This window comes from Staurois parvus, unplaced genomic scaffold, assembly GCF_062004578.1.
Source record: "Staurois parvus isolate SC_StPar_1 unplaced genomic scaffold, SC_StPar_1.0 ptg000143l, whole genome shotgun sequence".
Classification (NCBI taxonomy): domain Eukaryota; kingdom Metazoa; phylum Chordata; class Amphibia; order Anura; family Ranidae; genus Staurois; species Staurois parvus.
In genome coordinates, this window is record NW_028317939.1 from 1,592,969 (window position 1) to 1,611,609 (window position 18,641).

The following is an 18,641-nucleotide window of genomic DNA, read 5'->3' on the forward strand; positions in this document are numbered from 1 at the left end:
TTCTTTTCGTGTTTTTTTAAGCACATAATAATGTACATAATGTGCAGCCTCTACACATAGGAGTTCAACTGCGTGATATCTATTATCTATATATCTATCTATTATCTATCTATTATCTATTATCTATCTATTATCTATCTATTATCTATTATCTATCTATTATCTATTATCTATCTATTATCTATCTATTATCTATTATCTATCTATTATCTATTATCTATCTATCTATTATCTATCTATCTAGTATCTATCTATCTATTATCTATCTATCTATTATCTATCTATTATCTATCTATCTATCTATTATCTATCTATTATCTATTATCTATCTATTATCTATCTATTATCTATTATCTATCTATTATCTATCTATTATCTATTATCTATCTATTATCTATCTATCTATTATCTATCTATCTATCTATCTATCTATCCATCTATCTATCTATCTATCTATCTATCTATCTATCTATTATCTATCTATCTATCTATCTATCTATCTATCTATCTATCTATCTATCTATTATCTATCTATCTATCTATTATCTATCTATCTATTATCTATCTATCTATTATCTATCTATCTATCTATCTATCTATCTATCTATCTATCTATCTATCTATTATCTATCTATCTATCTATCTATTATCTATCTATCTATCTATTATCTATCTATCTATTATCTATCTATCTATCTATCTATCTATCTATCTATCTATCTATCTATCTATTATCTATCTATTATCTATCTATCTATCTATCTATCTATCTATCTATTATCTATCTATCTATTATCTATCTATCTATCTATCTATCTATCTATCTATCTATCTATCTATCTATTATCTATCTATCTATTATCTATCTATCTATCTATCTATCTATCTATCTATTATCTATTATCTATCTATCTATTATCTATCTATTATCTATCTATCTATCTATTATCTATCTATCTATCTATCTATCTATCTATCTATCTATCTATCTATCTATTATCTATCTATCTATTATCTATCTATCTATCTATCTATCTATCTATCTATCTATTATCTATCTATCTATCTATCTATTATCTATTATCTATCTATCTATTATCTATCTATTATCTATCTATCTATCTATTATCTATCTATTATCTATCTATCTATCTATCTATCTATCTATTATCTATCTATCTATCTATCTATCTATCTATCTATTATCTATCTATCTATCTATCTATCTATCTATCTATCTATCTATTATCTATCTATCTATCTATTATCTATCTATCTATCTATCTATCTATCTATTATCTATCTATCTATCTATCTATCTATCTATCTATCTATCTATTATCTATCTTTCTATCTATCTATCTATCTATCTATCTATCTATTATCTATCTATCTATTATCTATCTATCTATCTATCTATCTATCTATCTATCTATCTATCTATCTATTATCTATCTATCTATCTATCTATTATCTATCTATCTATCTATCTATCTATCTATCTATCTATTATCTATCTATCTATCTTTCTATCTATCTATCTATCTATTACACTGTTCAACAAATGTTTATTTTTTGCCAGTTTTGGAAACAAAAGGATCCATTTCTTAATGAATTTCACATTCTGAGTTCAAATATAACAATTAAATTTGTCAATTGGCTCTAGTTTTTCTGTAAACTGAAAGTTTTCTACTATAGGCGTAATGACTACATAATGCACAATAATTATATAGATAGATGTCTTTCCACAAATATAAAGCAAGTGATATGACTACATAACAGCCTAAATGGCAGAATATATTGCATAGGATTACCAAGAAAAATTATAGCCATAAGCTAAGTTGAATCATTTTAATACTTAGGTTTCTCACTAGTTTTGTCTTCAGTTTGTGTCGGTTTTGCTTCTCTTGGCTTTTCTCTTGTATTCGAGGAAAGGGCTATCTCTTACAACTGTCCAGCAATAGTCAGCAAGCATTGATGGGCTCCATTTACCTTGATATCTTCTTTCCATAGCTGCAATGTCTTGATGGAAGGGCTCTCCGTGTTCATCACTCACTGCTCCACAGTTTGGTGGGAAAAAATCCAGATGCGAATGTAGAAAATGAATTTTTAGAGACATGTTGCAACCCAGATTTCTGTAAGTCTGGATGAGTTTTTCTACCACTTTCTTGTAGTCTGGTGTTTTATTGTTTCCAAGAAAATTTGATGTCACTGATACAAATGCTGTCCAGGCAGCCTTTTCCTTTCCACGCAACAGAGAAACAAACTCATCATCATGAATAAGTTTACGAATCTGTGGCCCAACAAAGACTCCTTCATTTATTTTTGCAGCACTAAGTGCTGGAAATTTGCTAATCAGGTACTTGAAACCTGCTTTATTCTTGTCCATTGCCTTAACAAAGTTTTTCATTAATCCCAACTTGATGTGTAATGGAGGTAATAAGATCTTATTGCTGTCTACAAGTGCTGGATAGTTAACATTTTTTTCTCCAGGCTGCAATGACTGGCGTAATGGCCAGTCTCTTTTGGCATAGTGCATTTCTCTCGCACGACTGTCCCACTCACAGAGGAAGCAGCAGTACTTAGTATATCCACCTTGAAGTCCAAGTAGGATAGCAATCACCTTCAGGTCACCACAAATCGACCATTGATGTTCATCATAGTTGATGCACCTTAAAAGCTCTTTCAAGTTTTCATACGTTTCTTTCATTGAAACTGCGTAAGCAACTGGAACTGACGGCAGCTGATTGCCATTATGGAGCAAAACAGCTTTAAGACTCGCCTTTGAAGCATCAATGAACAGCCTCCACTCATCGGGATCATAGCATACGCCGATGGCTGAGATTAAACCATGAACATTGTTACATACAGCAATATCACCTTCCTGGACGAAGAATGGGATCAGATCTTTCTGACGATGACGGTAGAAAGACGTACGAACATCACTTGCTAGGAGATTCCACTGTTGTAGTCTTGACCCCAAAAGCTCTGACTTGTTCTTCAGAAGATCCAGGTCTCTGATAAGATCGCTCAATTCCACTTGTGTAATGAGGTGTGGTTCAGTGGGTGTGGATGGAAGAAAGTCTGGGTCATGTGAGGTTGACGGTTGATGACTACACGCTTCAGGTTCTTCCTCACTTGACTCAACCACGAAGGATTCTGGTGCTTTAGGAATTGGTAGCCCCTCTCCATGAGGAACTGGACGTATTGCCGATGGAATATTTGGATTGCGCACAGATAACTTTTTCTTCTTATTTAGCCCTTTTGTTGGAGGCACCATACAAAAGTAACAATTACTAACATGATCTGTTGGCTCTCTCCAAATCATTGGCACAGCGAAAGGCATAGATGCCTTTTTTCCATTCAACCATTGCTCCAGAGCCGTCCCACAAGAATTGCAGCATATATGTGGTGCCCAGCTCTTGTCCTGGTCTCCTATCTTGCAGCCAAAATACAAGTTGTAGGCTTTCTTAATCATTCCTGTTATCCTCCTTTTTTGTGAGATAAAAGTTATTTCACCGCAGATATAGCAGAAATTATCTGCTTTATTCACACAAGTTCGAGGCATTACTGAGTAGCCTATAGAAGCATAAAACGAAATGTAAAGACGAACTCCAATCAGCTACAGATACTGCAGCTTTTATGCAGTGAAGTGATGCAATTAAAGGCTAATATTGCATCATCTCAGTATACATGACATTTTCTATTGGTCACCAGTATCAATTGCGCAATATGCAGCTGAAGTTGCATCATAATTTTGAATGGCTTACGTCATTAGATGGGTGAATATATCATGGAAACTAGAGCCAATCAACATTTTTTAGGGTCATTTTCGTTTTCAGCACCCCAAAATTATGTAAGATTAGCTAATTTTATGCCCAAAACTTTTTACCTGTTGAACAGTGTTATCTATCTATCTATTATCTATCTATTATCTATTATCTATCTATCTATCTATCTATCTATCTATCTATCTATTATCTATCTATTATCTATTATCTATCTATCTATTATCTATCTATCTATTATCTATCTATTATCTATCTATCTATCTATTATCTATCTATCTATTATCTATCTATCTATCTATCTATCTATCTATCTATCTATCTATTATCTATCTATCTATCTATTATCTATCTATCTATCTATCTATTATCTATCTATCTATTATCTATCTATCTATCTATCTATCTATCTATCTATCTATCTATCTATTATCTATCTATCTATCTATTATCTATCTATCTATCTATCTATCTATCTATTATCTATCTATCTATCTATCTATCTATCTATCTATCTATCTATTATCTATCTATCTATCTATCTATCTATCTATCTATTATCTATCTATCTATCTATCTATCTATCTATTATCTATCTATTATCTACCTATCTATTATCTATCTATCTATTATCTATCTATCTATCTATCTATCTATCTATTATCTATCTATCTATCTATCTATCTATCTATCTATCTATCTATCTATTATCTATCTATCTATCTATCTATCTATCTATCTATCTATCTATTATCTATCTATCTATTATCTATCTATCTATTATCTATCTATCTATCTATCTATCTATCTATCTATCTATCTATCTATTATCTATCTATCTATCTATCTATCTATCTATCTATCTATCTATCTATCTATCTATTATCTATCTATCTATTATCTATCTATCTATCTATCTATCTATCTATCTATCTATCTATTATCTATCTATCTATCTATCTATCTATTATCTATCTATCTATCTATCTATCTATTATCTATCTATTATCTATCTATCTATTATCTATCTATCTATCTATCTATCTATCTATCTATCTATCTATCTATCTATTATCTATTATCTATCTATCTATCTATCTATCTATCTATCTATTATCTATCTATCTATCTATCTATCTATTATCTATCTATCTATCTATCTATCTATCTATCTATCTATCTATTATCTATCTATCTATCTATCTATCTATTATCTATCTATCTATCTATCTATCTATTATCTATCTATCTATCTATCTATCTATTATCTATCTATCTATCTATCTATTATCTATCTATCTATCTATCTATCTATCTATCTATCTATCTATTATCTATCTATCTATCTATCTATCTATCTATTATCTATCTATATATCTATCTATCTATCTATTATCTATCTATCTATCTATCTATTATCTATCTATCTATCTATCTATCTATCTATCTATCTATCTATTATCTATCTATCTATCTATCTATCTATCTATCTATCTATTATCTATCTATCTATCTATCTATCTATTATCTATCTATCTATCTATCTATCTATCTATCTATTATCTATCTATCTATCTATCTATCTATCTATCTATTATCTATCTATCTATCTATCTATCTATCTATCTATCTATTATCTACCTATCTATCTATCTATCTATCTATCTATTATCTATCTATCTATCTATCTATCTATCTATCTATTATCTATCTATCTTTCTATCTATTATCTATCTATCTATTATCTTTCCATCTATCTATCTATCTATCTATCTATCTATCTATCTATCTATTATCTATCTATCTATCTATCTATCTATCTATCTATTATCTATCTATTATCTATCTATCTATTATCTATCTATTATCTATCTATTATCTATCTATCTATCTATCTATTATCTATCTATTATCTATCTATCTATCTATCTATTATCTATCTGTCTATCTATCTATCTATCTATCTATCTATTATCTATCTATCTATCTATCTCTCTATCTTTCTATCTATCTATCTATCTATCTATCTATCTATCTATCTATTATCTATCTATCTATCTATCTATCTATCTATTATCTATCTATCTATCTATCTATTTATCTATCATCCATCTATCTATCTATCTATCTATCTATCTATCTATCTATCTATCTATCTATCTATTTATCTATCTATTTATCTATCTATCTATCTATCTATCTATCTATCTATCTATCTATCTATTATCTATCTATTATCTATCTATCTATCTATCTATCTATCTATCTATCTATCTATCTATCTATTATCTATCTATCTATCTATCTATCTATCTATCTATCTATCTATCTATTATCTATCTATCTATCTATTATCTATCTATCTATCTATCTATCTATCTATCTATCATCTATCTATCTATCTATTATCTATCTATCTATCTATCTATCTATCTATCTATCTATTATCTGTCTATCTATCTATCTATCTATCTATCTATCTATCTATCTATCTATCTATTATCTATCTATCTATCTATCTATTATCTATCTATCTATCTATCTATCTATCTATCTATTATCTATCTATCTATCTATCTATCTATCTATCTATCTATTATCTATCTATCTATCTATCTATTATCTATCTATTATCTATCTATCTATTATCTATCTATTATCTATCTATTATCTATCTATCTATCTATCTATCTATCTATCTATCTATCTATCTATTATCTATCTGTCTATCTATCTATCTATCTATCTATTATCTATCTATCTATCTATCTATCTATCTATCTATCTCTCTATCTTTCTATCTATCTATCTATCTATCTATCTATCTATCTATTATCTATCTATCTATCTATCTATCTATTTATCTATCATCCATCTATCTATCTATCTATCTATCTATCTATCTATCTATCTATCTATCTCCCACAATTAACTGATGGAAATCCCATTGCTAGCTGTGAGACAACACAAGACAGTTCATTTCCTCACAAGCTCTGACCCCGATGCTCATTGTGTTTGTATTGTTCTTTCTGCAGACAGTGAAAACTGCATGAAATGTCCTGATGATGACTGGCCAAATGAGAAGAAGGATCAGTGTGTTCCAAGAGTGGTGGAATTTCTCTCCTACACTGGTGACACCATTGTTGCCGTATTTTCAGCCGTCTCCATCCTCTGTTGCCTTCTGACTGGTTTAATATTGGGGATATTTATACATTACCGGGACACCCCCATTGTTAAAGCCAATAACCGGAACCTGAGCTATCTTCTCCTGGTCTCCATCATGCTGAGCTTCCTCTGTGTCTTCTTGTTCCTCGGCCATCCAGTAGATGTGACCTGCATGCTGCGTGTCACCTCTTTTGGTGTCATCTTCTCAGTTGCCGTCTCTTCTCTACTTGCCAAAAGTATCATGGTGTGTATTGCCTTTAAGGCCACCAAACCTGGGAGTCCCTGGAGGAAATGGATGGGAGCCAAACTGCCCAATTGTATCATTTGTGTCTTCTCACTGGTCCAAGTCATAATCTGTGTCACTTGGTTGTCTATTTCTCCCCCCTTCCAGGATAGAGACACTCACTCTTATCAGGGGAAGATCATCATTCAGTGTAATGAGGGTTCAGTTATCGGCTTCTACTCTGTCCTGGGATATATGGGGCTTCTGGCAGCTGTGAGCTTCATTATCGCTTTTATGGCCAGGACATTACCGGACAGTTTTAATGAGGCCAAGTACATCACCTTCAGCATGCTGGTGTTCTGCAGTGTCTGGATTGCCATGATCCCGGCCTATCTGAGCACCAGAGGGAAATACATGGTGGCTGTGGAGGTCTTTGCTATAATAGCATCAAGTTCTGGACTTCTTGGCTGTATATTCTTCCCAAAATGTTACATAATTCTGCTCAGACCTGACCTGAATACAAAGACAGTTATCCGCTGATATGTATGGAGCAACACTGGGCTACCTGTAGTTATGGCATTATCTCTATTAGTGTTCATTGTAGTATTTTGCTAGTGTATTGAGAATGAACATTGTATAGAAAAACATTTCATACTTATTTCTCTGGTGGATGGTGCATTTAATTTTTGCTCTGGACACCGTTGGTATCAGACACTTTGGATTTGTTGGAAACCTTGTCCCCTACTGGGTGTAGTGGTTCCTCCCATCGAACATTACATCACTACAGAACAATGTAATCACTTAGTGAGGAGAAACTACAGAGACCAGAGGGGGGGGGGGGGAATCCAAAACTTCCTAAAGTGTCAGATACCAGAGCCAATCACTGTTCAAGAGAGGGAAGATTTCACTCACCACCTTCCATGAAGATAGATATTAAACGTTCTTCTGTAAGTTGATTGTGATTTATATAGTGTCAGGGTCACTTTTAATTATATTGTATGTAGATGTATCCTGCTATATCAATAAATACAATTTGCTTTGGGCATTCTAAAATCATTTTTAATATTAGGTAAAGATGATGGGAGCTCAGTAAGTTCACATTTTAAGCTGACTTCATTTTCTTGTTCAAACTATTTTTATTAACAATAAAGCAGAGTGGAACAAACAAGGAGACATTGTTAGAGTATAATGGACATGGAAGTGGCAATAGAATATATATATAAAAAAAATGAATGAGATTCACAATACAAATGTCTATATGTTACTAGCATAAACAGGTAGATACAGGTTGACAATAACAAACAGTATTGTTCCCGCCAATCACGGTAATGTCTCCCGAGTGCATTAAAGAAATAGGGGGAATTTGAAGGGGGGGTCAAACCGGGGTGGAAGGGGGGAGAGGGAAAGTGGAACAACAACCATGACTCCATGAACGTTCAGCGAGTTTACAACCACCCCTGCGTGCTACGTACAAAGGGCTATTGAGTATATCCAAAGCGCATTGTATACAAATCAGGGGAGAAGGAGTGATTTGTCAAAGTTAGGGAGGAGAAAGCGCTCTACCCAGGGGCTCCATATGCGTAAGAATTTAGGAATCGTGTCAAGAATTGTGGCTTCCACCTTTGCATGTATCATGGCTTGTGTTATTCTAGTTTTGACGGCCGCAATACTCAGGGTGGGGGATTTCCAGGATTTTGCTATAACCTGCTTAGCCGCCGTTGTAACTTGCATGATGAGCCTAAATTGCGAGTTGGAGATGCCAGGGGGGCATTGATTGAGTAGGGCTATTGATGGGTCAGGTTGTAGGGTGGTTGTGCTAAGTGTAGAGATCATGGTGAAGATTTCACCCCAAAAGGATCAGGCTATTGGACAGTCCCACCACATATGGTAATGCGTTCCTGGGTCCGTACAGCCTCTAAAACAGTTGGGTGAGTAATTAGGGGTAAATTTTGCTATTCTCACCGGGACTAAGTACCATCGGGTTAAGACTTTATAATTTGTTTCCAGTGCTACAATGTTCTGTGAGGATGATTTTGTGTTGGCCCAAATGCGGTCCCATTCAGACGGGTCGAATGTCTTTCCCATATCCACTTCCCACTTATGGGTATACAAAGGGGGGGACGTGGTAACCGAAGTAGTGAGAAGTGAATATAAGCAGGAAATAAGCCCACGCCTATGAGGGTCTTTGTAGCACGCTCGTTCAAAGGAAGACATGGTGTCTGGCCGATTGGTTATTGTGGTATAGGGAGCGTAAAAGTGTTGTAGCTGCAAGTATCGGAATATCTCGGAGGCTGGGAGGCTATGCGTTTCCCGCAGCGAGGCAAAGAATTTAAACTTTTTCCTCTGTAGGAAATGATGTGTACGGAGTAAATTAGCAGAGGACCAGGCTTTAAATAAAAGGGGTGCCTGCCAAGCTGGGGGGAAAGCTGGATTTCGCAGGAACGAGAGCATAGGATTGTGTGGTGATTGGAGAAGATAACGGGTTTTCAGTTTGTCCCATAAGGATAGAAAGTGAGAAGTGATGGGATTGATTATAGAGCGGCGATCCGTCGGCCTCAACCAGAGTAAGTTTGCGGTAGATAAAGGGTCACATTCTATCGATTCAAGCGCAACCCATTGAGGGATTTCAAAAGTTGCATGGTATTTAGGCAACTGGGCTAAATGCGCTGCCTGATAATATTTGTTAATGTCAGGTAGGCCTAGACCTCCACTGAGCTTAGGGCGATAGAGGGTGGAGCGAGGTATACGAGGACGAGTATTGCCCCATACATAGGAAAAGATGCGACGCTGCAGTGTGCGGAGGTAGTGAGGAGGTACTGGGACAGGGAGGACTCTAAACAGATATAGAATTTTTGGGAGGATTGACATCTTGATACCTGCTATTCTGCCGAGCCATGCGAGGGGAAGGGAAGACCATTTGGTCAGAAGGGTTGAGAGGTGGTTTAGCATCGGAAGATAGTTAGCTGCGTAAAGGTCTGATAATCTAGGAGTCAGTTTGATACCCAGGAAAGGGATATGACGCTGTGACCAAGGGAATGGTAAAATCTGCTGCAAGTGCGACAACTCTAAAGGGGAGAGGGAAATGTTGAGTGCTGTCGACTTATTAGGGTTTACTATTAGGCCCGAAAGCGCGCCAAATGTCTCAAGGAGCCGAAGTAAAGAAGGGGAGGAAGTTAATGGGGATGTAAGAAAGAGCAAGACAACATCTGCAAAGAGACATAATTTATGATGCGTGCCCCCTATTTCGAGTCCCTTAACATCCGGGTTAGCTCTGATTAAGAGGGCCAGGGGCTCTATAGCCAGGGCAAAGAGCAGGGGGGACAGAGGACAGCCCTGTCTCGTGCCTCTGGAAATTGGGAACTGAGCTGATCTGTGCCCCAGATACCTGATTCTGGCCGAAGGTTCTCGATACAACGAAAAGATCCAGGTTAAGAAGTGTGGGCCAAAACCCCATCGATGCAAAATGTAGTTGAGGTATGGCCATGAGACTTTATCAAATGCTTTCCGAATGTCTAGGGAGAGGAAACAGGTAGGGACATTACGAGACCTAGCTAAGTTTGCTAGAAGAGATGCACGCCTGATGTTATCTCCTGCTTGTCTAGTTGGGATAAAGCCCACTTGGTCGTTATGAATTATAGAGCCAATACACAAGTTAAGACGCGAAGATAGGATTTTTGCTAACAATTTGATGTCAATATTAAGAAGAGATATTGGCCTGTAATTGGACCACTGCGTGTCATCAGAGTTCGGCTTTGGGATCATTGAAATGTTCGCTTGCACTGTTTCGTGGTTAAAGGTGTGGCCAGATAATAAATCGTTAAAAGCATTAGTAAGGATGGGAGTGAGGAGGTGAGCAAATTTCCTATAATAAGTGGCTGAGAAGCCATCCGGTCCTGGGCGTTTCCGTAATTTTAGATTTTTAATAGCGTCTAAGGTTTTAGTAGGGGAAATAGGTCACTCAAGCGCCGCTAACTGGCACTCTGAGAGTTTCGGGAGGGAAATGGAAGTTAGAAGGGTGTCAGCTTGTGCGGAGTCAAAAGGTGTGGAAGAAGAGTAAAGCTGTGACAGATGTTTATGGAAAGTCTGTAGAATATGTTCTGGGTTACTAGTGATGTTGCCAGAGGAGGAGCGAATCCGGATAGGTTTAGTGAGCTGGTCGAGCCTACGAAGTGAGAGGGCCAGGAGTGTATTGGGTTTATTTGCCCTAGTATAATATTTATGTCTAGATCTACGGAGAGAGAGTTCCGCTTGATCTGTGAGAAAAAGATCTAGAGCCAATCTAGATTGCTCCAAGGCTTCACGATTGGCGGGCGTAGCAGCCGCCTAAAAAGTTTGATGGGAACGATCGTAGGTTTGCTCCAGTAAGAGACGTTGTTGTCTTTTGGTTTTATTTAAAAAGGATGCTTTGCTAATACAGAACCCTCTTAATACCGGTTTATGCGCTTCCCATAACAGGAGAGGAGAAATATCAGGAGACTGGTTAAGAGTGAAATAGTCTTTTAGGGCTGCTTCAATTTCTAAACAGTGAGCTGGGTTTGCAAGCAGGTTATCATTAATGATCCAAGAGGATTCGGTGGGAGATGGGGCTAACGAGGCCATAGCCGTGAATACGGCGCAATGGTCAATCCAAGGGATTGGAATTATTTCAGAGGCCAGAAGCCGAGGGGAGGAGGCGATAGTAATGAAAATATGGTCTATCCTGGAGAATGACTGGTGAGGATGAGAATAAAAGGTGTATTGGCGTTTAGTTGGGTTGAGTTCCCGCCATGTGTCTATCAAAGAATAACGATGTAGTATAGCTTGGAAGGTCTGTTTAGAGGCAGGGATGGGGGATGGTTGAGGAGATTTGTCAAGAAAGGGATATATTACACTGTTAGAGTCTCCGCTAACAATTAGAGTTCCGCGCTTATGGTGATCTATAACCGAGAGTAAGTGGGAGAGGAATGGTAAGGGGTCTTGGTTTGGGGCGTAATATACTACAATGGTAACATCTGTGTCCAGGAGTTGCCCTACTAATATGAGGTAACGACCCCCCGGGTCTTTGATTTCGGTGCATAGCATGAAAGGTGTTGTGCGGTGGAAGGCTATCAGTACCCCCCTGCGCTTGGAGGTGGCAGAAGCTGTATAGACCTGAGTATATCGAGGACCAAAAAACTTAGGAGTGGAGTTGGGAGTGAAATGCGTTTCCTGTAGACAGACCACGTGAGCTTTAAGTGTAGCAAAGGTTCGGAAAGCCTTATTCCGTTTCTGTGGAATATTGAGACCCTGTACATTCAGGGTGAGGATATTTAGCAAGCCCATGGATAAAGTGCAAAGCGGTTTGTATAGCGTGGCACTCCCACTTGGGGTGTAGCCTGACGCTTACTGCAGGGGATGAGAGCGTTACGAAGCGTGTTGTGCGAAGTCATGGAGTCATGTTGGAAGGAAGGAGGAGGGGTACGGTATAAGAAAGGTAACAGGTGAAAAGGGGTGTAGGAGGCCATTCGTGGCCTAAAAGGTGGGTTCCCTAAGGACACCCTGAATCAGGGTTGGCCAGGGAACAACAATAGCCCAAGTGTTATTAAATAACCAATAACACAGGGGCTAGGGTGGAATGTGCAGGTACGCGGACCGTGAGGGTGACAGCAGCGTATTTAACAAATGGTGGCTAGGTCCCGATAGAAAAAAAAAAGCTGGTGCATAAAAAGAACATTCAGGAAAATCAGGGATTCTAGACTCAGGCGGCACTGGTAGTGCTAGTTGGATAACGTCGGTGTAAGGGTGTGGTATCTCATACCGCCAGAACCCAGGATCCCAAACAAACTACAGTGGAGCTCAGGAGGGGGGTGTAGAACAATCCCCAGATATTGGGGCAACCAAAATTTAACAGGTAGAGGAAAAGTGGATAACTACGGTGGTAACCGCCATGGTGATAACCAAACGAGTACACCTTACGATGCATGTGGCGAAAAAAGGAGAAAGAAAATAAACATGGAATATTGTTCAGTCCATGGTATCTTGCGAAGGTAGGCCCAGAGACGAAAAACGTCCCCGCTTGTGGAAATGGAGTTGACCTTCAACTGCACGTGTGGGGAGGGACTTCCGCGGTGAGCAAGATGTGGACCTCCGCTTGGCGCTTTCTGAAGGCGTCGCTGGGGAATGTAGTTGCAGGATCCGTAGGGTGTCTAAAAGGTCCTCTGGAGTCTTGCAGGTGTAATCTCTGGACTGGTATCGGAATCGCACTGCGAAGGGGAAGCTCCACCTATATTGTATAGCGTGGTGTTGGAGTACTTGTAGGTGGGGTTTCATTGCCCTGCGCTTGGAGATGGTTACGGGGCATAAATCTTGGAACAATTGGTAGGTATGACCTTGGAACTGAAGAGATTCTTTGTTACGGGCAGCCTGCAGGAGTTGCTCCCTGGTGCGGAAAAAGTGGAGCTTGGCTATAATATCGCGTGGTGGACCATCCGTGCGTCGTGGTGCTAACGCCCTGTGAACTCTATCCAATTCTAATCTGTCAATTGGGATAGCTGGAGCGAGCTCTTTGAACAGAGCTGTTATCGTTGATTGGACATCAACAATCGTTTCCGGAAGGCCACGGATACGCAGGTTTGAACGCCGTGCTCGGTTTTCAAAGTCCTCCAGTCGTGTTAATAATGTTGCGTTCTCGTCGTGCAGAAGATCGAGGTCATCGGTAAGCGTCTGAAGCGAAGCGTCAAGACCATCTACCCTCTGTTCTAGGTCCGCAGTGCGCTGTCCTAGCTTACGGATTTCCCTAGATAGCGTGGCAGTAATGCGGTCCGAGGTTTGCTTCAAAGCTTTGTGTAGCATTTTTTCAAATCGTGATAAAAGGTCAGTGGGTGTAAGGTCAGGCGTCAGGGCATGTGCAGGGACATCTGTCTCATTGTCGGACTCACCCTCAGACGTGCAGGGATGGCTGGGCTGCGGATCCTGCAGGGCTGCATATGCCCCTGCTGCTTGCTTGCTTCCATGTGTTGGAGCGGCGGCCATCTTTGTGGAGGCCTTTGCCAAGGCCTCTTTAATAGTTTTGGTCGATGGGGGGACCTGATGTCGGGGTGCCCCTTTGACCATTTTGCTGTTTGCTAAGGGGGGGGGGCTGTTATACTATGCTCAGCCCCCCCTGCTCTCTCCTTCTTCACCGCAGCCGCGGTATGCTGTGTGTAGCGGTGGGCGGGCTTATGGCGGCTCACAGTGGAGACCCAGTCCCCTGTCGGATTTCTCCGACCTGAAGCTGAGGATCCCCCTCAGACCCGGGCGGATCAGGACCCGGGGTGGTTGCCATGGGGATCGGATCCCCCTTGAGTGATTGCGGGCCGGGACCCGCTGCTGTAGAGCGCCGTCACCCGACGGGGAGACGGAGCCTCACGGGGACATGTCCGTCCTGCCGGCAGCGCATGCGCACTCCCCAGAGTATATTGTGTTTTATGCATTTCAATGACAATACACTCTGTCATCCTTGGGGTGACCCTGAATTTGACCGGCTCCACAAAATTCAGCCCCTCGTAAATCACCTTAACCAAAAATTTGCAGATGTCTATACTCCCCAGCAAAACATCTGCGTTGAGGAGTCCCTCATTAATTTTTCTGGCCACCTTCCATTCAAACAATTTCTCCCCAACAAGCGTGCCAGATATGGGGTCAAGATGTAGAAGACCTGTGAGAGGACAACAGGCTATACTTATAAGTTTCAGATTTACGAGGGAAAAGATACTCACGTGGAGCCCCCCGGATGCCCAGACTACATGGGGAGCAGTGGCAAGATAGTTTGGGACTTGGCGTCATCATTTCTCCATATGGGGTACCACTTATACGTGGACAAGTTTTATTCAAGCGTGCCACTATTTAGACATTTGTACAATCTTGGAACTGGCGCATGTGGCTTCTCCTCCTGGCTACCCTTCTTCCTCTCCTCTGAGCTACCCACCATCATTCTTGGGGATTTCAACATCCCTGTCAACCTTGACAACCCAGACACAGCCCGTCTCCTCCACTTAACCTCCTCCTTTACACTTGCACAGTGCATACAATCCACCACCCACTCCGACGGGAATATCCTTGATCTTGTCTTCTCCAACCGCTGCGCTCCCCACAACCTCACTAACACCCCCTTCCCTCTCTCTGACCACAACCTGATCACCTTCTCTATCTCCTCGTCCTCCAACGCCTACCCCTCCAAATGCCACACTACTACCAGCCGTAACCTCCGCAACCTTAACCCTGCCCCCCTCCACTCTGCAGCTGATCAACTCCACGACCGCATCCTCCCCCTGTCCTGCCCCGACTTGGCTATGACTGCCTACAACAACGCGCTGACAGCAGCCCTTGACTCACTAGCGCCTTTAACCACACGCAACATCAGACTCCGACCGCTCCAGCCCTGGCAGACTGATCACACCAAAACCCTCAAACGACGCAGTCGTGCCCTGGAGCGACTATGGCGCAAAACAAAATCCCAACAAGCCTTCACCCGCTACAAATCTGCCTTCCGCACCTACACCTCCTCCCTCCACGCAGCCAAACAAGCCTACTTCCTGACCCTCATCAAGGCCCTCTCCTCCAATCCTCGCCAACTCTTCTCCACCTTCAACTCTCTACTCTCTCCACCCCCACCTCCACCCAGCACCTCACTCACCGCCCTTGAGATTGCCAATCACTTCAAAAACAAGATTGACACAATTCGCAAGGACATTGCCGCAACTCACACGCCCTCTCAACCCGTCCCCTCTCACACAGCTACCCCCTCATCCCCCCTCCCCCTCGACATTACCCGCAAGGACTTCATCACTGCTCAAACTCCCTCCAACCCCGTTCCCCCTCACTCAGCTACCCCCTCATCACCCCTCTCCCACGGCCCCACCACTGCTCTGACCTCCACTCCCACCCCACCCTACATTCCTCATACTGAAGCTCCCCCAACACTCCACACCTTTGACCTTACTACCATCGAGGAAGTCTCCAAGATCCTCTCTGATGCCCGCCTCACCACCTGCCCCCTCGACCCTATCCCCTCACAACTGCTACGACCTTCCTCCTCCTCCATCCTACGCTCCCTCACCCACATCTTTAATCTCTCCCTCTCCTCCGGCACTTTCCCCTCCCCACTGAAGCATGCACACATCACCCCCATACTTAAAAAGCCCTCCCTGGACCCCAATGACCCGAACAACCTCAGACCCATCTCCCTGCTCCCACTTACATCTAAACTCCTCGAGCGTCTCGTCTACACCCGCCTATGCTCTCACCTCAACGACAACAACCTCCTCGATCCCCTACAGTCTGGCTTCCGCCCCCTACACTCCACCGAAACCGCCTTACTCAAACTCTCCAACGACCTTCTAACCGCCAAAGCTAATGGCCACTATTCAGTGCTCCTACTCCTTGACCTCTCTGCGGCCTTCGACACAGTTGACCACCCCCTCCTCCTCAAAATACTACACTCCCTCGGCCTCAGAGATTCTGCTCTCTCCTGGCTCTCATCCTACCTGTCACAACGCTCTTTCAGCGTTACCTATAATGCTACCACCTCCCCCTCACTCCCCCTCTCTGTTGGGGTCCCTCAAGGCTCTGTCCTTGGGCCCCTTCTCTTCTCCATCTACACCTCCTCCCTTGGCCAACTCATACACTCTCACGGCTTCAACTACCACCTCTATGCCGACGACACACAAATCTATCTCTCAACCCCCCACCTCACCCCCTCGGTCTCTGCCCAAATCACACACCTACTGAGCGACATATCAGATTGGATGTCGCTCCACTTCCTTAAACTGAATCTCTCCAAAACCGAGTTTCTTGTCTTCCCCCCAGCCCGAACCCCACCCCCCATTGACTTCTACATCACATCCAACAACGCCAATATCAAACCCGCTCTGCAGGCCAGAGTACTTGGTGTCATTCTGGACTCCAACCTATCCTTCCAGCCCCAAGTCCAATCTTTAACAAACTCGTGCAGACTCCACCTCCGCAACATCGCCAAAATCCGCACGTGCCTAACCCCAGAAACCACTAAACAGCTCATCCACTCCCTCATCATATCACGACTCGACTACTGCAACTCCCTCCTCACTGGCCTGCCTTGCCGCTGGCTATCCCCGCTTCAGTCGATCCTGAATACGGCTGCCAGACTCATTCACCTTTCCAACCGCTCCATTTCCGCCACCCCCCTCTGCCAATCCCTCCACTGGCTTTCGATTGCGCAACGGATCAAATTTAAAATCCTAACACTGACGTACAAAGCTGTCCACCATACTGCCCCGAACTACATCACTGACCTAATATCCAAGTACCGCCCAGCACGCACACTCCGCTCCTCACAAGACCTCCTTCTCTCTAGTTCCCTGGTCTCCTCCTCCCATGCCCGCCTCCAGGACTTCTCCAGGGTGTCACCCATCCTCTGGAACTCCCTGCCCCAACCCATCAGATTATCACCTACTCTCCTCTCCTTTAGGCGTACCCTGAAAACCCATCTCTTCAGGGAAGCCTACCTCACCCCCTGCTAACTTGCTGACCTCCTCCACTCTTCCTACCACTCCATCCCCCACAGCTATCTCCTCCTGTACCACTGCCCCATCCCTTCTAGATTGTAAGCTCGAAAGAGCAGGGCCCTCAATCCCCTCATGTTTTGCATTGTATTGGTATTGTTCTGTCACATGTTCTGTCCCCCTTTGTAATGTACAGCGCTGAGTGAACTATTGGCGCTTTATATATACTGTATAATAATAATAATAATAATGTGGCACCGCGTGACCTAATGTTTGCCCACCATTAGAAGTGGGTGGATGCAGGGCAGTATATTCTAATGGTGGGCATACCACACACTTTTTCTGACAGAGATTTCTTCTCTTTTTTTCATTCAGTCCACAGGCTGCATACAAAAAAAAGAACATATCATATACACCCAACAAGGACCAACGATGTACTGGTACATCACTGGATTTAAATGCTTATACCAGGATGATGCTACAGCTGCAGGTATCATCCTGGGATTGTTTTTTTCAGCCAGCAAACGGCTTTCATGTAAAAGCAATCCTAGTGGCTAATTAGCTGCAGGATTGCTTTTACAAGCAGCGGAAGATGATGTCCCCCTCCCCCGCTGCCTTCCACGGCCTTCTCGGCCAGTCCCGTGTCATCGCGGATACCTGAGAATGTTTCTGCCAGCTGACCATAGAGCTGATTGGAAACCAGAGTGGTGCCAATCATCTCCATAGTCTAAGAATCGGAAGCTCCGAGCATTTCATCACTTCAGTTTCGTAGGATATAAACAGCGCCATTTGTAAATTGGGAAAGCATCTGATCACCGATCTTGGTGACATGAGATAATGTAAGGGCAGAGGAGATATCCAGAGTCTGATAGACCCCAGATCTCTCAACAAAGAATATATGACAATGCCCATTGAAGTTATAGGGGATATTTGCATTCCCTGTGATAGCATTAAAAGTGATAAAAAAAAAATGAAAGGTACAAATGT

General features: G+C 41.4%; 1 protein-coding gene across 1 annotated transcript in view; it reads left to right on the forward strand.

Annotated features, from left to right (window-relative positions):
- The window catches only part of LOC149465131 (vomeronasal type-2 receptor 26-like), a 50,015-nt gene extending 41,937 nt beyond the window's left edge, over positions 1-8,078 (forward strand). The window contains exon 3 of the mRNA XM_089673624.1: positions 6,824-8,078. Coding sequence (XP_089529750.1) covers positions 6,824-7,716 — 893 coding nt within the window. The 3' untranslated portion in view covers positions 7,717-8,078. The remainder of the gene's footprint in view (positions 1-6,823) is intronic.
- The last annotated feature ends 10,563 nt before the right edge of the window (positions 8,079-18,641 follow it).